The 27188-nt window shown below is 38.0% G+C and overlaps 1 protein-coding gene across 4 annotated transcripts in view; it reads right to left on the reverse strand.

Annotated features, from left to right (window-relative positions):
* Positions 1-9156: 9156 nt before the first annotated feature.
* Positions 9157-27188, reverse strand: part of gabra1 (gamma-aminobutyric acid type A receptor subunit alpha1) — a 37550-nt gene continuing 19518 nt past the window's right edge. For all 4 annotated transcript variants that reach the window (XM_026182506.1, XM_026182504.1, XM_026182503.1 and 1 more), the window contains 3 exons: positions 26906-27058; positions 13825-14027; positions 9157-13179 (listed from right to left, as the gene is read on the reverse strand). In XM_026182506.1, coding sequence (XP_026038291.1) covers positions 12859-13179; positions 13825-14027; positions 26906-27058 — 677 coding nt within the window. In that variant the 3' untranslated portion in view covers positions 9157-12858. The remainder of the gene's footprint in view (positions 13180-13824; positions 14028-26905; positions 27059-27188) is intronic.

A 27188-nucleotide genomic window follows, 5' to 3' on the forward strand; every position in this document is an offset into this window, starting at 1 on the left:
CTGTACACTGCATCCCTGCTGCATCTGTTCCTATTCCTGCAGAAGCTCCAAGTTCTTATGTGCCCTTCTATCAGCTCAATGTCATTTTTTCCCTCTTTTATGCACATCTTTTTCTGTCTGTTGCCTTCTTTCATATCACTGTAGTCTCTTCCACAAATTCCCAACTTTTTCCACTTCGATTTTCTCAGTAATTACTCTTGTTTTTTTCATTTGTCTTCCATCTATTTTTTTCCCCTTTCTCTCATATCCTATATTTTTCTCTGACTTACTCTGTCTCTTGACCCTCACTTACTCTTGTTGATCATCTCTTCCTTTTAATCTATCTTTTTAAATGCCCTTCTGCAACCTCTCCTTCTCCCATGCTACACCGCTCCTCCTCTTATTTCAGTTACTTGTGCTGTCTGCCCACTGTACCTCATTTCAGTCTTGGCAAAAGTTGACTTCTTCTGCAGAGGAACAAGCAAAAAGCCTTCAAAACAATAAGGAACACGATGAGAGGGAAAATAAACATATAAACAGAATCCACGGCTTCGTATCTAGTTTATCAAAGTACATTTAAATGTGAATGAGATAAAGGACAAAGGCCTTTGTGCTGTGATGCAAGTTGGAAAAAAAATGACAGTATGATGATGACATAATAATTGCCTGAAGAATAGTCCCATTCTTATCCCTACCATCAACCAGTCTGTCTTCTGGGCTGACAAGTCTTGCCTTCAGCTGTTTCCATGATCATTATCTGATGCCCAGTGTACTGCAGCATTCAACCAAGACTTAAAAGCTCATTCACAAAGGTGGCTGTGCAAATCTTACATGACTAACATTATTCGCTTTTCAAAAGAACAGCTTGTAGGCTAAGGTCTGCATTGCGCCGCTTCCACAAGTAGGTATGGTCAAGGGCAGTTGTTTTTGGGCAACATTATAACTGTAAATGTTAATATCTCCCAACAGGAGCTTATTTTATAATACTGAAATATGATCCTAAAACTTGTCTGTGGGGTTGTTTTGTGTTTTCAGAATGTTATGGAAATCTCATACAGATCAATAGTATTCATCTGAAAACAGTGCTACCGTCTACGGAGGCTAAAATGAAAAAGCACAGTTCTTGTGCTTAATTTGAGGTTGAATATCACTGGCACAGTCCGTAGTTCTGAAAGTTAAAAAAGTATTTCATACATGTATTATGCTTATGTCATACATTTTACATTTCCTCAGGGAAATAAGAAAGCCTCTATTGATCAAGCTTGACTATGGATGATTTATTCTAGTTGTCCAAAACAATTGTTTTGGGACTATAGAACCCAGTCCAGCAAGGATACATTTGTATATGGTGGCCATTCCAAATGAATTTCACTTATTTCTGCACCTGATTCTCTGCTGATGCATTCATCAATTTCTTTCTTAGTCTTTAGGTTGTCAGTCAGAGTACTATTCCACATTGTGCAAACAGTGGCAATGACTTCAAGTTGATGTTGAACACATACAGACATCTTTGTAGCACATTTTGAGGTGACCAATGACTCTCCACCATGATGCTGGCTCTTCATTTATGACACCTCAGCCTGAGAGCATATTCACTGCCTTCCCAGTGAATATGCTAGGAAGGGAAGACCGGCCCTCTTTTTGCTGATGGCCAGCCCAAAGTGATTGGAGGCCTTCAAGAAGTAGTTTAGCGACCCGAGGTTTTGGCTGGATGTGTTACAGCTGCTAACAGTAGGGACTCCACGCCACATGTGCTTGTCCTGACTCTGTGATGGGCAGTTTGGGTGATTGAAAAACATGCTGCTCTCAGTCAGGTAGAGCTCTGTTGCAGTGCCAAAGAGTTGCCTTAGGGTAGAGTGAAGAGTGTTTGAGCAAGCACACATTCTTGTTTGAAGCCTCTGCTGACAGTGAAGGGCCACGAGGAGCTGACAGCTAATTGCACTGAATTAATAAATCATGAAAATCATATGACTTAATGAGGAAGATGAAAGGAATGTATAGGGTCATCTGCTGCTCTCTACACAGCTTCAGAAGTTGGCAAAGTGCACTTAGACTAGTGTAAACACATTCATCCAGCTGTTGCAAATGGGTCAAAAGAAACCAGCAAAAAGTGGCTGAGGTACCAGAATTATCCTAATTTTTGCACTTTTATGGTGCACTGCTTGATCATGCCTGGTAGAATATTGGCAGCTCATGACAAATGCATGGTGTGGTGTGGCAGACAGTTAAAGCATGAACACTTGCAGAAGTAACGATGCACTCAGTAGTAGTGCTTCATAAGCCATGTTGTTGCTGTCTTGTTTACCGTGCTCACCAGGCTGTTCCTCGCAGCAAAGTCTAGTCAGTGATCTCACAGGTCTTTCCACATTTAACACAGCTGTTTTTCTGAAATCCATGCCGAAGCCTTGGTGGGCAACTTTCAAATATTTTTTTTAAAAACAAAATACACAAAATTGCAATTTCTAGGCAAAAAGGGAGGTTCAAGCACTTTTTATCCAAAATATAATATTCTTAACTAAATCAATCCATAGTGTGTGATGTGAAAGGGGTTTTACACTATCCCATTAAGAGATAATAATCATGTCTGATTATAAAACCAAAACTTTGGTTTACTGATACCACTTAGAGCAAGAGTCAAAAGTTTAGACATACTCACCCATTCATGGGAATAAAGGGCGTGTGGAAACTGGTGTTTGCAGTATAAAGAATCTATGAACACAAAGCAAATTATCAAGCAGCATTCACTGTCCATTTGCTAGTCATATTTTGTGGAACTTTGTTAGAATTCTTTATTTTGGATTATGACAACCATAATTGGCCACAATGGGGGATGGAAAAGTAAAAAAAAGAAAAAGAAAAAGTTAGCAACAGAAGGACAGGGAGAGAAAAATAGAGAAGAGAGGAAGGATCGAGAGAGCATCCAGTATTCTTTAGACAGTAATTTGGGGGTTTGGAGATTAAGGAATTGCACCAAACCACACTTTTGTAAGATGTCAGGGTTGTTCCAGATGGGTGTACATTTGCATGGAATTAGAGAAGACTTGGTCATTTTTAGAAACATCCACCATGCTGTCAGAGATGAGCTTATATTAGTGCTTTTAAAGCATACATGTCATCTGAGCTAATGAATAATAGGTCCAAAATCTCAATATATAGTCTACGTCTATCCAGGGCTCATGTAAGAGGTTTTAACTATATTGAGATGTATTTTAGCCTGTTGGCTCTGAAGTAATGGTAAAAGTTAGGCAGATCTAGTCCTCCTCTATCCTTGGTCCTCTGTAGCTTTTTTAAACTTATACCAGGGTTTTATATTTCCAAAGAAATTTAGAGATAAAATTCCGAGTCTAGAGATCGGAAATGAAATTAAATGAATGAAAAAATTTTTTCATGAAGAACCTTTTGCAATTAGTGAAACTCACAAAAGAAACCATATGGTAAATGGCCTGTATTTGTATAGCGCTTTACTAGTCCCTAAAGCACTTTACACATCCAGTCATCCACACACACATTCACACATGGTGATGGCAGCTACATTGTAGCCACAGCCACCCTGGGGCGCACTGACAGAGGCGAGGCTGCCGGACACTGGCGCCACCGGGCCCTCTGACCACCACCAGTAGGCAACGGGTCAAGTGTAGGGGTGGGTTTTGATAATCGATTTATCGATTAAAATCGATTCTGGCTTGGATAACATGACATTGATTCATTAAAATCCTGAATCGATTTTTTAAATATTCATTTATTTTGCCCGAAACGCCAGAATCTCAGGTTAAACCTCACAAAATTTCAACAACCACCAAACAGCTAAAACAGTAAATGAGAGCAGGAACACAGATTCTGCACAGAGACGTAAACACACAGTAAACACACCCGTGGATCAGACTCAGTGAGATGTGGCTTTCTCACCCAACGGCACAGACACGGTCGGGGCTGAAAGCCGACAGCTCGCTGATTCCGATGTTTCGGCAGGTCCGCGCTTTGTGTTTACCTCGTTTTTGCGCTGATTCTAAAGCTGTTAGTTTTATCTCTCTCCAAACATTATTGACCGAACCAGCAGCCAAATAAGATCCAAACTACGCTTCACATAAACATCGTCATGAATTCCCTCTGACTATTGCTGTTTTGCTTCCACCACAATAAAATCTCACTTCATGCACAGCTCTCTCTCTCTCTTGCTTTCTCTGTATACTTCAAGAACAGTTTCCCATCTAAAAATCTGTTTTCTGCATTATTCGCTTGCTTGTTACACACAAGTCTACCGTTGTTTACAGCGCTGTCGGGCGCTGTTTTTTCCCCCTTTTACTTACAGTGGGGCAAAAAAGTATTTAGTCAGCCACCGATTGTGCAAGTTCCCCCACTTAAAATGATGACAGAGGTCAGTAATTTGCACCAGAGGTATACTTCAACTGTGAGAGACAGAATGTGAAAAAAAAAATCCATGAATTCACATGGTAGGATTTGTAAAGAATTTATTCGTAAATTAGGGTGGAAAATAAGTATTTGGTCACCTCAAACAAGGAAAATCTCTGGCTCTCACAGACCTGCAACGTCTTCTGTAAGAAGCTTTTCTGTCCCCCACTCATTACCTGTATGAATGGCACCTGTTTAAACTCATCATCTGTATAAAAGACACCTGTCCACAGCCTCAAACAGTCAGACTCCAAACTCCGCCATGGCCAAGACCAAAGAGCTTTCGAAGGACACCAGGAAAAGTATTGTAGACCTGCACCAGACTGGGAAGAGTGAATCTACAATAGGCAAGCAGCTTGGTGTGAAAAAATCAACTGTGGGAGCAATCATCAGAAAATGGAAGACATACAAGACCACTGATAATCTCCCTCGATCTGGGGCTCCACGCAAGCTCTCATCCCGTGGGGTCAAAATGATCATGAGAACGGTGAGCAAAGATCCCAGAACCACACGGGGGGACCTGGTGAATGACCTGCAGAGAGCTGGGACCAAAGTAACAAAGGTCACCATCAGTAACACACTACAACGGCAGGGAATCAAATCCCGCAGTGCCAGACGTGTTCCGCTGCTGAAGCCAGTGCATGTCCAGGCCCGTCTGAAGTTTGCCAGAGAGCACATGGATGATACAGCAGAGGATTGGGAGAATGTCATGTGGTCAGATGAAACCAAAGTAGAACTTTTTGGTATAAACTCAACTCGTCGTGTTTGGAGGAAGAAGAATACTGAGTTGCATCCCAAGAACACCATACCTACTGTGAAGCATGGGGGTGGAAACATCATGCTATGGGGCTGTTTTTCTGCCAAGGGGACAGGACGACTGATCCGTGTTAAGGACAGAATGAATGGGGCCATGTATCGTGAGATTTTGAGCCAAAACCTCCTTCCATCAGTGAGAACTTTGAAGATGAAACGAGGCTGGGTCTTCCAACATGACAATGATCCAAAACACACCGCCCGGGCAACAAAGGAGTGGCTCCGTAAGAAGCATTTGAAAGTCCTGGAGTGGCCTAGCCAGTCTCCAGACCTCAACCTCATAGAAAATCTGTGGCGGGAGTTGAAAGTCCGTGTTGCTCGGCGACAGCCCCAAAACATCACTGCTCTCGAGAAGATCTGCATGGAGGAATGGGCCAAATTACCAGCTACTGTGTGTGCAAACCTGGTAAAGACCTATAGTAAACGTTTGACCTCTGTTATTGCCAACAAAGGTTATGTTACAAAGTATTGAGTTGTATTTTTGTTATTGACCAAATACTTATTTTCCACCCTGATTTACGAATTAATTCTTTACAAATCCTACCATGTGGATTCATGGATTTTTTTTTCACATTCTGTCTCTCACAGTTGAAGTGTACCTCTGGTGCAAATTACTGACCTCTGTCATCATTTTAAGTGGGGGAACTTGCACAATCGGTGGCTGACTAAATACTTTTTTGCCCCACTGTACTTCTGAAAAGAAAACCTCATTTCTGCCATTCAATAGGCTTCTGAACAAATGTAAACTTTTTAAAATTATACAAAATGCAAAACGCTTAGCCGTGTCTGTAATAAAACCGCTGTAACTTCAGAGGTAATGTTCATATTTTGATTAATGATTTTCTTTTGTTTTTGATGTACTGCAGAATATTTTTGTAAAATCCCAGGCCAGGAAAATCCCCTTCATGTTTTTCTGTGTTTTATCTTCAGCTACTTTGACACAAAGACATCTGCTGTGATGCTCACACCTTGGATAAAGTCTTGTGAGTGTCAGCTTCCTTTTTATAGATACAAAAATATGTAAATGTCAGAATTATAATATTTCTGACTGTCTGAGGCAAAATTTCCCAGATTTAAATCGAATCGAATTGAATTGAATCGAATCGTTGATCGAATCGATTCGGGACCTTGTGAATCGGAATCTAATCGATTCTAGAAATCAGTGACGATACCCAGCCCTAGTCAAGTGTCTTGCCCAAGGACACACCGACCAAGACTGTCCAAGCCGGGGCTCGAACCGGCAACCTTCCAAACCATAGCACTGAAAAGGTCAGCCAAATACTTATTCATTAAGACCTATATAGAAACAAAAAAATTCTGTATGACAATCACTTTCCGTCATGTACGAATTATTAAAAACACCAAACAAACAAACAAACCCCCCCCCCCAAAAAACAGTAACGTCCTTGCCCTAAACCTCTATGACAGAGGCATTTACTTTCAGGAGGTGCAGAATGTGAAGTAATTATCTTTTTCCCCCAATTGCATTTCTTTTCTGTTTATGTATTCATTTATTCATTTCAGTTGAAGGAGAAAAACAAATCTCAGATCCTGATACCTGGCCAAGCAATCTATGGAGTGAGAAGCTGAAGCAAACACGAGCAAGCAGAGAGAGAGAGAGAGCTAATAGAAATCTCAGGAGATGTGGGTCCCTGATATGGCCATTGCTTAAGAATTTAGGCCCTGAAGAATTGGACGTGACACAACTTGGATGTGTGCGAGAAAGATTCCTCCTTTTCTTCTCCATGAACCAAAGTCTTCATCATCTCAATGTGGAGGATGTTAACTTCAATGAGAAATAGAGATTTAGTTTAGAAATGCCTTAAATTTATAATCATGTACTCCAGGCACAGTGTTAATCTTATTGTTTTCTTGTGGTAACACAATACATTGTTGAGGCTGATAATGTCATTGTTGGCGAATGACAAAATCCATTTACTTTATGTATAACTCCACTACTTGTATGCTTAAAATGTGACTCTGAGAGTTTGCAACTTGACTGTTCTGATTTATTCAGTTTTGTTTCTCTGCAGTCACAATAGATGGTAGCCACTGAGGGCCATTCTAAATGATTGCCTGAGACATTTATCAAGTTCCACTTATATTACCAAAAATGGAAGCTGGTTTCTTAACAGCAACATGATATGTGCCCTTTAAGGGTATTTAGCAATGATGATGTCTGAGATTGATTGTTTTGATTTAAGAAAGTTAATAATCATTTTCCTCATTTGCCTTTTTTTCAGGCAACACTACAAACAATTAATGGACAGACTGTTAAATGCACCTCCAAATGAAGTTTCTAGGGAAGCTAGCAGACAAAGAAGGATGCATTGGCTTTGTACTTGTGACAATTACCGTGCAGAAAATGCTTTTATTAAATCCCAATACGTGCCTTAAACCGTGATTAAGTAAAAACACTGCATGTGCAATGGATGCTTAAACTTTAAGCACAATTCATCCAGTGCCTAAGACTGAATGGAACTTGTCCAAATGTCCATCATTTCCTCGCCTAACAACCCCATTTTTAATCTGTGCTTATGAGTGGAAGGTGACACAAACAGAGAGCGGGAAGAAGATGAGAACTATGCAGAGAGACACAGAGAGAGGGAAAAATTGTTCTTCTTTCTGCTCTCTTGCCAGGGAGAAGCAGCTTTATTACATAACAGCCTGAGGACTTGGCAGCTCACATGCTTTTAAGGAAGAAGCGCACGTTCCCCTGCACCTGAAGTCTCATGGCACGGTGGGAGAAGACGAGGATGAGGTGGAGGCTTGTGAGCAGAGGCAGCGAGAGCAGAGAGGGAATATTCAGGAGAAAACATGCTGAAGAACATAGCTGTTCTTGCCAGATAGTCACAAGCAAATAATATTACTTCACATGCACAGGTGATGCCTGCAGCTTTATGAACACGAGTTATTAGACACTCTTGGAATGAAAACAGGTTACAGTGACAGGATGCTTATTTTGAGAAAGATCTTTTTTATCATGTTTTTATCATTTTTATCATATCATATCATATCAAAAGCAGTGGTTTTGTTTGTATGCTAACACTTGCTAGTTAGCAATAAACACAATAAAAGGCCTCAAAATCTATCTATCTATCTATCTATCTATCTATCTATCTATCTATCTATCTATCTATCTATCTATCTATCTATCTATCTATCTATCTATCTATCTATCTATCTATCTATCTATCTATCTATCTATCTATCTATCGCCATTTTTTCTAATATAAACTGCTGAAACTACTGCAAAAAATATGTATTTTTGATATTAGCAAAATGGATCAGGCTTAAAATGTCCTAAGAGCTGTGATCGGGGCTGAGACTCAGAAGACAGCTGCTGCGTAACAAATGATTTAAGCTGAAAACTGTGACTCTGTGCGTAACAGCTCAGCTGTCCGAGGTCTCCTGACCGATCCTGTCTGTGGTGCAACTAATTGAATAAATGAGGTGTGTTATGAGTTATTCTGCCCGTGGGAGAGTTACACTCACTTTATATGGTTGGAACAAATCTTCATAGCTTGTGATATCCTGCCGCATTTAGTCATCTAAGAGCAAGTCTTCTTTGGATCTTGTAAATCCAGATGAAGTCCAAACAGTAAACTGCCAACATAAACAAAAATCACCTGTGCACCAATCCCTTTAGGTGAGGTCCCACCTTCTATCCCTCTGCCCCCTTGTCCACATAAAGCTAACGTAACCCTTCTTTCCCACAGGTATCATCTAAATGGCATTTAGCTCAAAAATTGAATCATTCAGATTTCTTCACATGCCCGATACCAGATGCCAGTTATCATACACAGTCTATTTATTTCTATATCTTATTAATTATGATCAGGAGAATGTTTCTTATGATTAATTAAACACTCAAAAACAAGGTCTAACTTTTAAAATCTATCATAGCCTTGGTCAGGTAGCACATAGCACAGAGACAGAAGTATAGCCATGACATTAGTTTGTTTTCTTTTTATTTAAAGACTAATGCAGAGAATCAGATTTTACAGGGCCATATCATAACCAAAAGAAACAAAACATTTACAGAAGATTCACCAGTTCATCTACATCCACCAGAACCTTTTGTCAGTATCATTGAACTGCCAGCATGAACTGTATGTAGGTTTGTGAGCTTGTGTGCGTTTTGTGTTTGTTCTTTGATGTCCATATGTATACAGTGTCATTCTTATCTCTTCTACCCTAGTCAACTTTTGTGCTTTAGAAAATTATTTTTTTTTACATTTCAGTGAAAATCAGAACATATTTTGTTTGATAAAAATACAAGAAAAACTCCAGTAGGTATCTAGGAATAACCAAAGACTCAATGTTGAACAGCAAGTGCTGCTGAGAACTGCATCGAACAATGAAATCAATGACTGATGTGCCTACCGATGTGATATTTACATGTATGCTCTGCCTATGAGTGTAAGGGTAAAGGTTGGAAGCTCATGATTGCACTGTGCCTCATATATCACATTCTCTCTGGAGCATTACCTAGACAGACCACGCTCAAAAATATTTGGAAATGATCCTTTGTTTCATTCTGCTTGGAGTAGAACTCGGGGCTTTACAAACTTGAAACAAAACTCACTGTTGCTTCCTGTAATATCACTGAGCTTTGGAAAGCAAAAGATAAACAAAATGATCTATTTAGTAAAGTAACATTTTCACCCGCCTCCATTTTTAGAATGACAAATAAGCTCAAGAACTTAACAGAAATGTTATTAACAAGGTTACGGTTTTGCTCCTGGTTTTCCAGTTCAATCACTTTATTGCATGTCTCTGGAGAAAAAGTGCAATCAACAATGAAAGCCATTTTCCCTTCAACCACTGACAAATCCAAAGCGCTAACAAAAGAGATAATCCACTGTTTTCTTTGATGTCACCCTGTATAGCCATGGTTAGAGAAAAAAAAGAAGAAAAAATGCTAATGGGTGCACAGCTGATATAAAAGCTAAGCTTTTTTCCTTTTTTTGTAGTAATAGCTTGTAAATCTGAAGCACAATGGTCAGGGAAAGAAGGTCAGTGATGTGGTTGAAAGCTGTCCTTGCATAGCACGAAGCTGACTACATAAATGTAATGTTATTGTTCTAAATGTGCAAAATGCATAACAATAGGTTGATAATACAAACAATATTCATCATCATCTTAGCTAATATCTTCATTGATAGAATCAAATACTATATGCATTAAGTATTTTACATATGTATATATATATATATAGATTTTCTTTATGATATTAAACATACATACAATAGTTTAGAATTCAAATATCTTTATACAACTCTTCACCCTGAACTTTGCAGTTCCATGACCCTCAGCTTGTAGGTTAAGTGGCTGTGAACAGTAGACTGCTTGCATATGCTTGTAAAGATGTCTGCTATAAGGGGATAGATTCCATATTGGTTATGATGATAATGCAAATAATGACAATAGCAACAGCAACCAATCTCTTTTTGATTCCCTCTGGTAGTGGCATGATCTTTTCACCTTAGTGCACAAGCACACAGAGAATTCTGCACAGTTCTAATTTGCCCTTTGGCCTGTTTAGTGCCCTGTAAAATATATTCAGCAAAAGACATTGAATCAGTAATATGACGCAATGCACCAGCACTCTTGATTCTTCATCAAACACAGTTTGAGTGCGAGCCAAAGGGTTTAGAACCCAGCATGGACACACAATGCGATGCCTGTTTTCTTTAACAAAATCTAAATAGAATAAATTTCTAAGTACAGCATACAGATGAAACTACAAGTAGAGAGGGGTCAGTGTAAAGCTACAATGGATATCAACTCCAGACTGAGTGTCAGGTTCAGGTCCTAAGAAAAGCCCTTGCTAATTAATATTGCTACATTAACATAATTTAAATTGGACTGTTCAGAAACCTTAACATGCCACGTCAGAGAAGGAGCATTTCCCTAAAGAGTGTGTGTTTTTTAAAGAAATGAAGGTAGCAAGCAATTTTCAATACAAAAACAAAAGCATTCTTTTCACACTGGCGTTAATTTCTGTTGGTTTTTCTCGGAAGAGGGATTGACATCATGCTACAAAAATAGATTCATCTTTGTCACTATCGTAGAACTACAAGACAATTCCTCTGTGTGAAACACAGCGCTGGCTAAAGTAAGCTTACAATGCCACTTCACCTAAATGTCTCCTTTCTCTTTTGTCCCTTTCTGTCTCTGTCCCTGTCTCTCGCTGTTGCACACCGACAAGCAGCAACAAATGAGTCCTAACGGGCATGTGATACTGAAGGCAGTGTAGCTGGTACTTTCTGAGTGTTATGTCTCAATATTTAACTGAATGGGGATGGGGGTGAATATGGTAAAAATGGTCAGGGGACACAGTGGGATGGAAAATACAGATGTGCCGTCAATCGCCAAAGTAACAGCCTTCACAGCTTCAACTCTGAAAATGGAAAAGGCACTTCTCCCTCTCAATGTGCCCCCGCCCCTTTTTTTCAATTGATGCTAACAGAACTTTCCTACCAATGGTGTTTCTGACAAAGGAGGCCCCACCATAAGTAGTCAAAAGCCCCAAAAAACAAAAACAAAAATACATAGGTAATGAGTGTTTTATTTCTAAATCTAATGCACTCCATGATTTGTGATATATATTTTTTTACATTCTTATTCGTAACTAGCCAGTGTCAGTTTACCACTGATTTTGTTGTTGATGTTGTTGCCGTCAATGTGTACACAAGCACACAGTTTAATATTTTAATCCAATGTAAAAGCAGCTTTGAATGGAACATTAACTTGGTGAAAAACAGTCACTTAAGCATGAATTAGACCAGTATATACTCTTTTTTTGTAGAAAGTATCATAAAGAGGAAACAAAAACAAATTAATCCAAAAAATTCTTTTCTCTCCATGTGTACAATTACCCTTTAGTTACACTTTGCAAAGCCTAAACATAATACTGACATCTGTAACACCTGATATTTACAATGCTGTGAAAATAACTTACTATATTTTTTTCAATGTTGATCACAACCATGATTGAATCTTTGTATCTTTTGATCTCTAAATAAATGGTGTGTCCACTGAGACATGTTTTATTGCTATTGCAGAAATCCTAACATATTATGGAGAATGGTATAATTAGGCTCATAAAACATCTACAAACAATGGAAGATATTTGGAAAGAGACTGACTGTAGCATTTTGCTGCTGATGTCAAATAAACCAAGCCAACAGTCAATGATGAGTTGTATTTTGAATAAATAAATACAAATTATAAGATGTCCTGTCCATGCATATACACAAATGCCCACTGTATCTGTGATTCCATGTTTAAATGAAGTAGAATCAAATAAAAGGTAACAAATAAATCAACAAAAACATGCCTCTCAACAAGTTTGGGCTATGTGCAGTTGTAGAATAGCATTCTCTTGGCTATATATTTAAAGTAGCATTTTCCTAGTAGCATCATCCCAGACCTGAACAACACTCTTTCAAAAGTTTGTATTGTTTTCATTTTTTTTTCCTATATTTTGTTTTTTCAAAATCTTCAAAATTTTGTTCAACATAGAAGCAATGCAACAACTGGGAATTGGAAACCAGCATGGACACCATGTTGTCTGAAAATAAACACTGTTTATAGGAATAAGAAAATGAAATAATTACAGGTATAGTTTAAAAGGAATGAAAAACTTGATTAGTGTGGATTGGCCCCCTGCAATTTGGGCTTCTTATTCAAGTAGGTCGCCCAGTAGACCAAGTTAAAGGTTCCAAAGAGCAGAGGGAAGGCTATTCTGGCGATCCTGTCTATCTTGCTCACACTGTTAAAGGTCTTCTTGGCCTCTGGAGGCTTGGGCTTTGGCTCCTCCTTAGGCTCAGTTGGGGGTGGTGGGGCGCTTTTAGCGATAGTAGCCAATCCAGGGTCCCTGGCAATATTGGGGGCGAAGGCTGTAGCAGTGGCAGCTGGGTAGGCCGTAGTGTTGTTCTTCTTAAGGAGAGATTCCTTCTTTTTCTTTTGCTGATTTGTTTGTCGGAGAAAGGCAAAAGGATAAAGAGTTCATTTTTTGTGAGATGCAATACTGCGCACACTGCTATTGTATCCTTTCCCAAACTACCACTATTCACTGTTGCATGCAAAACCCTGGTGAATCAAACTGGGTTTAAATAGGTATTTAATTGGGAAATATTAATTGCTCTCATTGGCATATATCCAAATGAAAGCTTTAATGTCAGAAATATAACATCTTTATAATCAGCATTGGGCCTTTTTAAAAACACCCGGAGACTGCAGAGTATGTTGTTGCTAACTGCAGCACAGAGACAAGTAGAGCAGAAAAGCACAAGCTGAACACTAAACTATTAATGTTCATGTCATGTTACTCAAATTGCATTTTCTATTAGATGACAATAATTAAATGTTCCCTGCTTGATGCAGTTCCATCAGCAGTTAAGTGATGTGCTGGTGCAAAAAAATAATAATAAAATAAACACTTTAATGTTCATATTTTGCATGTTTGGGTTTTTAAAAAACATTAGAGGACGGTAACATGGTAAGGTTTTCCTATGTACTGATACCAGTGGTAATGCTTTTAAAAAAATGTTTTTATTATAATAAAAGCACACTTTAAATAAGTAAGACCATTTTTAAAAAGGGGTCAAATACCTTCTCTGGCACCACACTTTTTCCATCCCAAGCGTAACCCCTCTTGGTGAAGTAGTTGACTGTTGCAAACTCAATGAGGGCTGAGAAGACAAAGGCATAGCAGACAGCAATGAACCAATCCATAGCTGTGGCATAGGCCACTTTAGGGAGAGAGTTCCTGGCACTGATACTCAGTGTGGTCATGGTCAGGACAGTTGTCACTCCTGCAGACAGACACAGAGAGAATATAGACATCAAATCTCATGTTGTTGATCATTATCATAAATCGATGAAAACAAAAAGTGTGCACATTTTATCAACATTGTATAATGAGATGCTTTGTTCATGAAGCATTTTGATGTTATAACTTTATTCAAATAAGAACAAATAAACATTTTAATTATAATAAAGAGTAGCAGAAGTAACATGAACATGTTTTTTTCAAGCTGCTACAATAGCTTTTCAAGCTGCTTAAATACATGTGTTAATTTAAAATGCCCCACACTAAAAAGTGTCCCAGTGTTTCAGCTACTGAAAATCAAATTGCTAGTCTACACCCTGAACAAATGAAAGCTGCGAAGAGAATAGATGGAGAAGAAGAGGAACTGGAGCACAGCATTTCAAGCAGTGAGAGGCATATCACACAAGCAGTTACTGCAGATGTTAGCAAACTAAATAACATTAACCCAAGCAGCAAATAATCCACCAATTTGGTCTGGAATATCATGCAGAACAGCTGGAGTGTGAAAGAAGACCCTCTCCGATACAGAGAGATCTTTATGTAAATATATGTGCATATACTAATCCTTTGTAAGCTTAAAAAAAAATCAACTTTCTGTAAATTGTTATGCCATACAGGGATAAGTAATCATCAGTAATATCAGTCATGCAAACAGTTTTCATCAATATAGAGTAGACAGGCATCTATATAACGTTTTCCAATCATATTAAGCACTTAACGTGTTTCTACAGTACAAATGGCCTGTATTTTCATGTGTGAATGGGTAAACATGTCATGTTTACCCATTCACACACAGTTTCATAAAGCATTTTATTCTGTGCAGTTTAAGCACTTTTTATCTCACACACACACACACACACACACACACACACACACACACACACACACACACACACACACACACACACAAGCCTGTTCAGCTATCTTAGTGAGGACTTTCATTGACATAATGGTTTCCCTAGCCCAGGGGTCGGCAGCCTGCGGCTCCGGAGCCGCATGAGGCTCTTTAGTCCTTGAAGTGCAGCTCCGCGTGGTTTGGGAAAAGTATTTAGCTGAAGTGTATTTTATTTATGTTAGTTCTTTTTTTAACTAGTAGTTCTAAATTGGAAGATTATTGTGTTATTGAAATATAAAAATAAAATTATATTCTATTATTTTTTCATCGCTCAAAATAAGCGTCACACCCGCAGAAACGCCGTGCATTTATCGAGACTTTCACCCCCAGGTAGGCCAATTATGGATCTTCAGATCCACACTATATCAGCAGCTGTTCTCCTCCGTGAACTATGTTAAAAACAAACACCGCTCACGCCTCACAGATGACAGCTTACAGTCCTGCGTAAAGATGAAAGTGTCTTCGTACAGCCCCGAATTGCAGACGCTGTGCGCAGAGGTTCAGGAGCAGAAGTCCCATTGTAAACATATCACGGCAGACCCGACAATGTTTGCATGAACACGCTTTTCACACACGGTTGCTGTACGCATACAGCCGGCTGTAGCTTTTCAGCTCACAGCCCGACACATACCAACACAACAGCATAGATAGCACAGGCGTGATTGCGGGTGCCGCTCAGGTGCGTCCTCCTCCCCTGCAGCGGCGCAGCAGACCACGCCCCGCCACACACATTAACCAGGTAAAATACATATTTAGGCAGAATTAGAATTAGGAATTAGGCGATATAAGGGTGGCGGCTCACAACAGTTTTTGCTTGCTACATGGATCATTTTAGTTCATCTGGGTGTCTTTCCTTTTGTTATATTTCTTTAAGAGTTCAAATGTGTTAATTACATAAATAAAATGTAATTTTCTCTGTAGCACTTCATGGATTTCATAAGCAACACACCTTAGTTGTTCACACAAAGCATAAAAGTAGAAAACAATATATACAGTGTTATCTTTATTTTAGATGTCAAAAAGTATTTGCGGCTCCCAGTGTTTTCTTTTGCGTGGAAACCGGGTCCAAATGGCTCTTTGGGTGTTAAAGGTTGCTGACCCCTACCCTAGCCCCATACCCTAACCATAACCATTAAAAATGAATGCCTAACCCTAACCCTTACCCTAAACCTAACCACAACCTAATCGTAACCCTGACACTAAAACCACATTTTGAGCCTCAAAAAGGCCATCAAACTTGTGAGGACTGGTGAGTGTGTCCTCACAAGTGACTGTTGGTTCTCACAAGTATAGTAGAATGCAGATTTCGGTCCTCACAAAGATAGCTAGACAGGAACAGACACACACACTCCTCAACAAGATCTTTTACAAATCGGTTAAAGAGTAAAGACTAGCTGCCATCAAAAAATAAAACACTACTACACTTCACATTATATCACAGTCACATACTGTATGCAAATAGAGAATCTATATTAAAACAAAAACAATCTCAATCAGCTAACCTAAAAAAAGATGTCCAACTAGTTTCAAATGATTAATACTGAGTTAAACATCTTTCTAAAACAAGCTTATAAAGCTGACTAAAACTATCATTTACCGTAATCCAATTATATACTGCACACTGCTCTTATTCATGTGTCCACCATCTCCAAGAAGCAAAAGCAGCTGTACTGAGATTAAAAGTTACGGTTTCCCTTTATAATTCTGAATTCTTTTTTTTTTTGCTTCCTCCTCATTCGTGGTGAAGTGTTAAGTGATGATTCACAGACTCCCTGTCCTCCCACTCTCTTTTCACAAGCCTTTACCATTGCTGACTGGGTGCTGTGACATGGACCATAAAGAATGATTATTATGTTATCATTACTCATAGCCAAATAAATGACTGGTCCTCAGCCATGAGCAAACAATGCACCTTAAATGGGTTTGCTGCATCTGCATACTAGGAACACGATGTGCATGGTCATACATTTTTTGTGCTTATTATGTCTCTAAGGGGAATAACAACTAAGTAGGTCAAAGTTATTTATTGTGAAGTCATTTATTGTTGAAATGTACTGCTTCTCATGGATGGCATAATTGCACTTGGCATAAGCACAAGCTGAACAAACAAACAAAAACAAACAAAAACAAAAACAAATGACAGCTTCAGATGAAAACGGCTATATTCAATTCCTGTTTGGTATAAGGATAAAACACAGCCACCCACACAAGTGATGCTCACAGATGAAGAGTGGCTACATGAAGACTAAATGCTGCTACAGTTAGATACATGCTATGAAAACGAGGGCTAGAAAAGCACATTTTATGCCTTGTTAAGAGTATTAATGCAGATATTTAGGAATCTATGTGTGACCATGTTCTGCACTGTACCAGATGCTAAGCAGGCTATGCACTGAATGATGGCTAAGGGAATGCACGGCAAATGGTGCTGTGAAGACCAAATTTTCCATTGGTTCTGGCTGCTCAGAATTTCTTCTCCACTGACCTCCCTCACCATGTGTGCCACAACTGCATTACATTAATATTTGCCTTCACTCTCCCATAGTTTGTTTTGTCCTTGTCTCTCTATGCTCTCGTTTTTTCTTTTCACTTTGCCTTTACCCTCCAACTGGTCGCAGCAGATGGCTGCCCCTCCCCGAACTTCGTTCTGCGGGAGGTTTCTTCATGTTAGAAAGGAGTTCATCCTTCCTCCTGTCAACAAGTGCTTGCTCTTTACTTTAGAACAACATGTGTGCTGAGGGCTGTTGTCTTGCTTCTCTCTGTTAATGCTTTTTGCATATGTGGTCTATTTTCTTTTAGAATTTGCTGGTAAAATTCAACATGCTTTAGTCCATGAATGGTGATAAATCTTTGTGGCTAAACAAAACCCTTTTCATTTAAACCAGCAAGTTTTATTTTGGTCTCATCAATCGGTTTTACTTTCTTTAAGAAACTGCAGATGGGCAGCACTTTTCATTTTTGGAGGACTGTGGCTTTGTCATTGTGCTCTTTTGATGGTGGGGTGATAAACATTAGTCACTGTGAAAGAAACCTTTAGTTGCTTAGAAGCTACCCTGGGTTCCTTTGTGCCATCCCAAACTTTTGTCTACTTTGCTTTTGTAGGAAACTTTGTTAGTTGACCTTTCCTGAGATAGAAAACAATGCTCTTAAATGTCCTCGATTTATACACAGTCTGACTCATTTAGCATTCCAAACCCTTTAACATGGTTTAATACCCCTTTCCAGTCTGATGAGCAAGAACAACCTTTTCCTCAAAAATCTAATTTGTTAATGGAGTGATTTACTTCCTCAAATGTGTTCTGAGAAGCAGACTTTGGTAGTTCCTGATAAAAACAAAAAGCAAACAAAGTACACACTCACATCCATTAATGGAAAGCACCTGTATCTAATTTCCCCTTCAATTATACAATTAATCCTAGATTTTTTTTCCCTTTTCATAGATATAAAATATTGGATCATTTTTCTTAACTAACTAAAGAACAAAGGCCAAATTTACTAAGTGTGACAAATTAGCTGCCACATTTACCAATGGGAGCGGAAAGCTCTTCGAGCAATCTGATTAATATACACTAATTCATAAACTACGACAGCCAAATGATTTCATTCTATCAAAAACAATGCAAATTAGCTAACCAACTAACCAAAATAATACTGTGTAAGCACAGGTTTTTATGCAAGTGTTTCTCTTGGTCAATAGCGAGACAATCCAGAACAATGAGATGTACTATAGCCGAAGGAGGCTTTATATGATTTAAACGGTTACTCTTCTTCTGTCAGAAGGGAACTATGTGAAGGCATGTAGACTGAGACAGGCATTCTTTGGATAAAGCTTTCAACTAAGGTTACGCACAGAACCTATCCAGAGAGGGGTTATTATTACATTATTATTACATTAATACTATTATATTGTGTTATTTAATTATTGTGTTGTGTTACAATGATGTTATAATGACAAACATTATTTCCTGCCCATTCCCGACTCACATGGGTGTTAATGAAATTATTGTTTCTGTACCACGAGCATAAATGCATGCATCACTCTTGTTTATTGCATTATTTTCTTCTGTGAGAAGATTTTTTTAGAGACTGTATTACATTTTGTAACTTCCAGATATTAATCTAACACACTTCTGATCTAAGTTCTGCTAATAGCTGCATATGCAATTGTGATATGTAACAGATCTGAAATTGCAGATGTTTTCATTATATAGCAATTTCTGTGTATAAATCTTACTAAAAGCCCAAAACCATCATCTTACTATAAAAAGTAATTTGGCTACCTGGAAATGAAGACAAATCCTTGTATGTGTGCTGTACTGAGATTTTCCTCCAGTCCAGTTAAGTTCTGCTCTTTCTCATGAAAATATACAAAATATTACTGAGGAAGACAAATTTGTAGGGCTAGGCTCTAAAGATTTGGGGTTTGAGGACTCAGTGAAGAGCTACAGAGCCAAAGCTTTAGCACCACGTGCACAGCTTTGAGCCATCCACCCGCGCCAATAACAAACTCGTTCTGACAACCTCTACCCCCCTCTCATTTGAAATATATGAGCACTTCCAGAGGCAACTATCATGACTATGTCTGTTGCAAAACAAGACATTCTATTTTTCGGTATAGTGCAGTAAACTGCATACTGCAAGCTTTGGTTAATCATGTGATTCATTCAAATACTCTCCTCCCCATCCAGAAGGAGGTGAAAATTGTTAGAAAATCTGGCCCAGTGTGTAATATTTTCTTCTAATTTGTTCAATTGATTTTTTTAATGTACTTTAAGGACCTGTGTGGTACAATGTTTTAGGTCATATTTAAGTTAAAATATTCCGATTTTTCAACAGTTCACAAACTACATCCTGCATATGAAGAATATTTATTTAAAAATATACTGAATACAGCAGCAAAAATAAAAAATAAATGAATATATATATGTAAGTAGTGTCAATTTGTCAGATACTTTGTTTGCCTGTAAATCTGTTAATTTTGTGGGGGAGGATGAAGACAGCACCACTGGGTATTACACAAGCCTTCACAAAAGCACCCTGATGCTGGTATCATATATACTATGTTTGGTAAGCACCGTTGTCATGGAAACAAGTCTTCTAACTCCTCCAATGTCTTATTACCACAAGAGAAAAGAGGAGAAAGGAAAATAAAAACATTTTGCTTTTATAACATGAAATATTCCATTGATTTGAACATTAAGTGATGTTATGTTTTATTGCACACAAACTACTGCATAAACTATTTGCAGGTGTATCACTGCTTTTAATCAACTGCACACAAGTCTAAAGGTGTGTGTGTGCATTTATGTGGGGGTTTTTTTTTTTTTTTTGGCTGTTTTTTTTTTGTCGGTGTGTGCATGTCAGGGACTTGACTAACATGGCCGACAAGGTGTGTTTCTTAAACTCTAGTAAGAACAATTTCCCTTTGTGCCTGTTAAGCAACAGGCCAACTTGGAATCATTTAGAGCCCTAGTATTTTGATTCATTTGAACATGTCTCCAGAGCTAGTTTTAAATGACTCTCTTTGACATGTTGTAACTAATAGACTTGAGGCTTTGAAGGCTGTTAATGAACAAAGTCACTGATCTGGAAAGTTCTAACTGGATTAATAGTGGTGTAACTCAGTTCTTGAGAGTTTCTTCCACTCAATTTAACTCAGTGTGCACAAGCACAAACTTTTTTTATATGATACAAATCTTCTAACAAGGTTTTCTGTCTTATTTATTAAATATTAACACATGTATAGAGGTTAATGGTTACTAACTTCAAAAGTATATTTTTATTTCTTTGGGAAATGCGAGCCAAAAATGTTAACTTGGTTAAACACAGGGTAGAAAAATAACAGAAAATTGATTTAAGGCTTATTAGAGTAATCAGCCTAATAGAAATTGTTGTCGGCAAAATAAATTAACTTGAACTCAAGGTCAAAACATTTTTCAGTAAGGTTCAAAGTTGATTGTTCTGTTCTATATTTAGCCCTTCACTGACAACCCTTAAATGACAGACTTCAAATAATCTGGCAAATCCTACGTGAGTAAGAAAAATATACTGTTTAGCCACCACATTGAAGCCAAGCCACAAATCTTTGTTCAGGAGTGAGCCTTCAGCAAAATGTCCCTGGTTCCAGTTAGAATGTTTTCTACAGGCAACCTGTCACACATGACATTCAAAACGCTGCAAGAGGTCAAAAGTACTTTATGAACTGAGTTATGTGTTTACTTTAAGAATATGCAAACTTTATGTGCAAGTTAAACCTTGTGTCTAACTGGCTGATTGAAAATATGACCAGCTTACTTATGCATAAACAACATCAACACTCAATTCTCGTTTCACTTGTAAAGTTCATCGAACTTTGTTTATGCTGAAGTCTTAAAAGCCTGTTATAACATGTTTCATCCTAATAATGACCTTTCTAAAATGTTTCTGGAATCTCAATAGTGTGGCAGGATGCCATCATTTAATTGTACAGATATTTTGCATGCAACCACAGGTCTGTGACATTAGAGATAAAAAGCCGACTGAGGTTAAACGAGGCCTATTACTACATTTACTACCAGCCATCTCATTACAAACCTTAAAAGGCATAATAACAAATAGCTGAAAGTAGTAAACAGATGAATTATGTGAGTAAAGAATTTGAAAATGAAAAATATGAAATGCATTGGTTTAAAATTTTCCTGTTAAATTGTCATTGTGAAATCACAATTTAAATCACTATATTATATTAGGAAATATAACAAGTGGTTTTTAATTTTAACAGTTTTCTTATGCTTGTGGGAGGACAAAGATGACCAGTTTGACTGCATGCTTGTGTATTAAAGAGTAAATTCATATGTTAGCTGTGTGTGGAGTTGTGTGGAGAACTTTTTTAAAAAATAATTTCCTCAAACATTCCCCAGTGCAGAGCTGTCTTTGCTGGATGTCTATCAACACCCCCGCTGTGCAGCAGCTATTTATTTATTCATGCCTTATCAATAACTGAAACCCTTGGGAAGCTACACTCACACACAATACCTTCAGCATTATTACATCACCTCTGACTGACATATAATGAAGAAATAAACGGACACATTGATGGGCAGGTGAGTTAAATAACTCTGCCAACACTATAGATGTGAGATTTGTAACACACAGACAGGCAGCTTCGGAGACACATAGTGCTTACACTGTTGTTAGCTACTAATTAGAAATTGATGAGTACCCAATTTCTTCACATATCGCAAACAAACACATTTTCACACAAATGCATGAGCGCACATGTGCGAACTCCAGTATACACCACCCACTCACATACAAGGTGTTATTCCCTGATGAACAGATACCTCAAACATCATCATGGGAAAACCCATAAATACCCAGCCAATCGCTCTTAAAACAGAGATGGAAGAAAGGGAGCTTATCTTCTGAGCCCTGCTGTCCCTGACAGCTTAGAGACAGAAAAATGGAGCGGGAGAGGGAGGTGGGATGTAAGAGAGAGCTCAAATCAGAGCCATCAGTGGCTGTTTCCTTTTGGTTTTCATTTGGACTAAATAAATAAATTGCCAACAGTTTTCCACTACACTGAACTAGCTATAAACTAATCAGCCTCTTAATCGGTACAGTGATAAATAAGATAACTCTACCCACTGCTGTGTTTTTAAATTGCCTATTCATCTACAGGGCAGGCTTTAGGAAAAAAGATTTAGTGCAGAAGCTGTGCTTCATAGTGACATAATGTAATTTAAACAGGGTTTTCAATGTTCAATTTGTTTTTGTTAATACTGTTTCTTTGTCAGCTGTGCACAACTGTGTGGCAACATCAACCTGATCACATCTGTAGCAATAACAAAACACAGTACTACAGTAGCTGTTTCTGAGATGAAAATGAGGAAAAACCAAGGTATAAATAAATATCTGTGGCAGGATGACTAAATAGAATTTGCATGGTTTAGTAATTTGTTCAATATTAATAGCATTATTTTTATTCCTAGATCTCTGTTCATGGATAAAGTTTACAGAGCCATATTCGGGTATAGCCGGACTGACAGAGCCACTGTGCTTACGCAATATTGCGGAGCTTTTATGTACAGTATATAAAGGTGCATTCGTTTGCATCATTACTATATTGCAAAATATTATTTTGCTTTTGAAAATGAATTTATGATAAAGATTTCATTAATGACCTAATGTGGACTTGAGTCATGCTTCTTCCTGCCTCTCACAGGGAATCTTCCAAATAATACTCCTCATAAATCTCCTTATTTACCAGAGAAGCGTGCAGCCACATTTATAATGTCTGACACAAATAGAATGACAAGGCATTAAACTCATTTAATTCCTATTAACCCACATGGATGTGGTACATTTTGCAAAAATACTTTTTGTCCATCCATCCATGAAGTTGGTATAATTGAAAATACAAAATATAGTGAGCTAGTGTGGCTCTGAATATCATTTTGGTTGATCACACGACCAATCCCCCGCCCAAAAAAGGCACTGACTATGATGAGTTTTTTTAATGGTTTCATTGTTTTTATTAGTAGTCCTAATAAGGTAAATCACTACATGTTTGCCATGAAATCAAACTCGTTCCTTATTTGAAATATTACATCAGATCTACTAAACCCAGCAATGGAAGTTTCAGTAACGGAAATAGATTAAAAATATCAGACCTACTATAAAATTTCAGTTTCTTCTAAATAATGAGGAACATTCCTGAAAGGAAGCTAAAATTACTGTATATAAAGACAAGAGATTTGGGTTTAGGTGCCATGGGTTTTCTTTCAAATCTGTGAAAGTTGTACACATCATATCAAGGTGAATTTATACATGGAGGAGACCTTCAACAAACAGGGACAGAGGTGCCCAAACACTTTTTTCCTAGTCTGCAGCAAACATCCAGAGCACCGACACATGTGATATCTCATAACCTATCACATAAAATTATTGGTGATATCACTAGATGTACATTATGCATTTCCATGTGTATGTGTGGAAAGCTATGGATGTAATTATAGTAATCAAGCATTTTTATTTTCACCATTATTGAGAGTCTTTGAAAATGAAAACAACCTAAAATGCCCATAAAATAAGTAAATAACAAGAAAAAAGGAATGAAAATGACAAAGATTTAAGGAAATGTGGGTTACTTGCAATATGTTAGACATATGTTTTGGCAGCAGATGTGATATTTAAAGTGTTTATACACTTTGGAACAACAAATCCTGTCTTATCCCTCTATGATGCCAAGTACCTTCCTAATGATGTTGTCTTTTGCATACAGTAAGCATATATACTGCACACAAGCAATAAAAAAGCCACTGTGGTGTGACACTCATTCTACCCTACGATTATAATAGCGCAAAACATGTGTACAATGGTCTGAAAGATCATATAAATGTTTGACTTTGATGATAGTTAAAGGATTAAGATGGAAATGAAAGATATCGATTGTCTTTATAATGCTTCATTCATGATGATACTGGCATTACTAACCTCTTTCAAGAACAGGCTCATTCATCTGCTGATGCTTATTAATCATATGAATGGTCATCCTAATGTGCTGGGACACTGTGTTGCTCTCTGTCATGCTCATACTACATACATGTAATCCCATGAAGCACAACCAGTATTGAGGGACACATACACACACACAGACACACACACACACGCCCTAGATAGTTGATTGAATCTAATCTAGGCCATCCTCATCCCCCCCTAAACACGTGACAAGCACCTCAGGTAGCAAGCTGTGGCATACACATACACACACCCACACATACAAACACACACATACATATACACACACGAAGAAACTCACAGCTCACACAAACGGACTCCAAAACATTGCAGGGAGAGTAGAAAAACCTGCTGGAGACTGCAGAGCTGCAAATCTGGTGTCTGTATAATGATTCCGGGAAAGCTCTTTAAGTAGTGGGCCAGGGGAGACACTGACATTCATGAGAAGAAGATGAAGAGAGAAAGAGGGAGTGAAGGAGAATAAAGAAAAAAGAAGAAGAAAGTGTGGAGGGTGAGGTAACTCAAGGACATTCTGCCTGCTGCCGTGCTTTGCTGCTACAGAGCATGCTGCAGACTAGCAAGAGCTTTCCTTGTGGGCTGTATTATGTAAGACCTTAGTGTGACAGACAGATACACTCTACATACACACCATCAGACACACACAAACACACATTCACATAACAAACACACACACTCAGGCCAATGTGCACGTGTAGACTCGCATTCTCACATGCACTGATGTACACAAGCAGGCACAAACACGCAGTAGCTGTAGTCAAACATTCTAAGCACGTAAATCTAAATTCACACTGAGCTTAAAATTCTACTGCAGTTTGCCACAAGTGATTAACGCTCTTTTTGCCTTAGTAAAAAACAAAACAGAATAGAAGAGTATGGATGTACTGAACAGAGACAATAAAATGTCTGGTATATCTCACGTATTTTAAAATATGTTTTTGACATAGCCATCTTAGCCTTCAGTTAAAAAAGCCTACAGGCTATTTATCAACCATCTGGCAACCACCGGTCACAAGGGGAAAACGTGTATTCCCTGGCCAGCTGGTGAGTGATTGCGGGAGGTTACTGGCTGATACTGGGTGAAGTCAGTCAGAAAAACCAATGCACTAAAACTCCTTTCGATTGCTTTGATTATAACCACATTCGGTCACCTAGAGTTTGCATGAAAGACACCAACTTGTCTGCAAACACTTGCCACTTGAAAAGGTGTGATACACACTGGAAAACTGGAACATTTTATTTCAGAGTTGCGTCTTACTACTGCAACCTACAGATTTCAAAAGACTTTTGGTTTGTGTAGCATTTTTCACAGTTTCGCTATTGCTTAGAAAGTAGTTTGCTATTGTTTTGCAGCTGTGTCAGCATCTGCCATGCAAACTGTTATCAAAGCATTCACAAAGAGGCTTTTCAGTGCAGCACTGTATACCTCATGAAGTTTTAGTAATGTCACAGCAACTGCTAGCAACTTCCAGCAATAACTCACAACCAGTCTAAGAATACCCATTTTTCCCTCGAAAACTGTGGTTACTAGATGGCCAGTTGTTGTTGTTCATGACTATAAGGTTTCCCAGCAATCCGACACCCCCCCGAAAAAGTAGCTTGCAGCTCGCCTTTTTTTACATTTCTGTTTATGCACAAACAAATGAGACACACATTTTAATTTGTGAATTTTAGAGGCTGTCTTTTTTTTACAAAAACATTGAGCATAGCCAGGCTGACACCCTCCCCCTCCATCCATTTATTTCAATTTATATATTTCTAAAATAGTGAAATAGTACTTTATGGAAAAATACTTTTTTTTCCTAAATCAGAGAATAATAAAACGAAACAAAGCAAAAAATCAAACCATCATTAAGCAACAGCTTTTTAGAAACAACTTAAACTCAAGCTTGTGTTATAAATCTGAAAAATGTTGTTCACACGCTTTTCTGTGCATGTATTGAGGCAAAAATCAAAATGCCAGATGTAGTACTGCAGAATAAAACAATATTATGTTGAGTGTGTTTTTGGACTTTCTGTTTTGTTAATTTGAATAAACAATGCAGATGGCATTACTTTATAAAATAAAGCAAAGCATTTCTTAAGCGATATATTATTGGTTTGAAGTATTCATCAATAGTAAGTATTCTTCATTAAATAAATGTGTAAATTAAAAGAAGGTATTGTAAAAAATGCAATTGAAAATACTTTCATATCAGTGTGTCTAAGAGTCATGTGTTGGCTTTAAATAGTTTTTGTTGTATTCTTTTTTATTATTGTTTTTAATATATTAATTATTGTTATTATAGATTTAAGCAATTAGTCGATTTGTTGCCTAGCTTTTGTGTGACTACCTAATGTATCATTTGATTATCTTTCAGACTTTTCAAGAGCAGTTTTGAAAACTTCTGACGATGGCCTCTAGCCAAAGATGTTTTGAAGAGAAAAAAAAAAAAAAAAAAACAACTCACCAAAGACAGTCCTGGCAGGGACAGATTCTCTGTTGAGCCAGAAAGACACTTGGGAGAGGATAACTGTCATGATGCAGGGTAGGTATGTCTGGATCACAAAGTAACCAATTTTCCTCTTCAGGTGGAAGTGGGTTGTCATCACAACATATTCTCCTGTTGTTCACAGACAGAAAGCATTGAACATTTACAATCATTAAAAAAAAACTTTACTTATGGATACTAGATTGAAGTACCTAGCCATGGTTTTTATCAACACAGAAAGAGCTTTTATGATGCATTTAGT

This window comes from Astatotilapia calliptera, chromosome 10, assembly GCF_900246225.1.
Source record: "Astatotilapia calliptera chromosome 10, fAstCal1.2, whole genome shotgun sequence".
NCBI lineage: Eukaryota > Metazoa > Chordata > Actinopteri > Cichliformes > Cichlidae > Astatotilapia > Astatotilapia calliptera.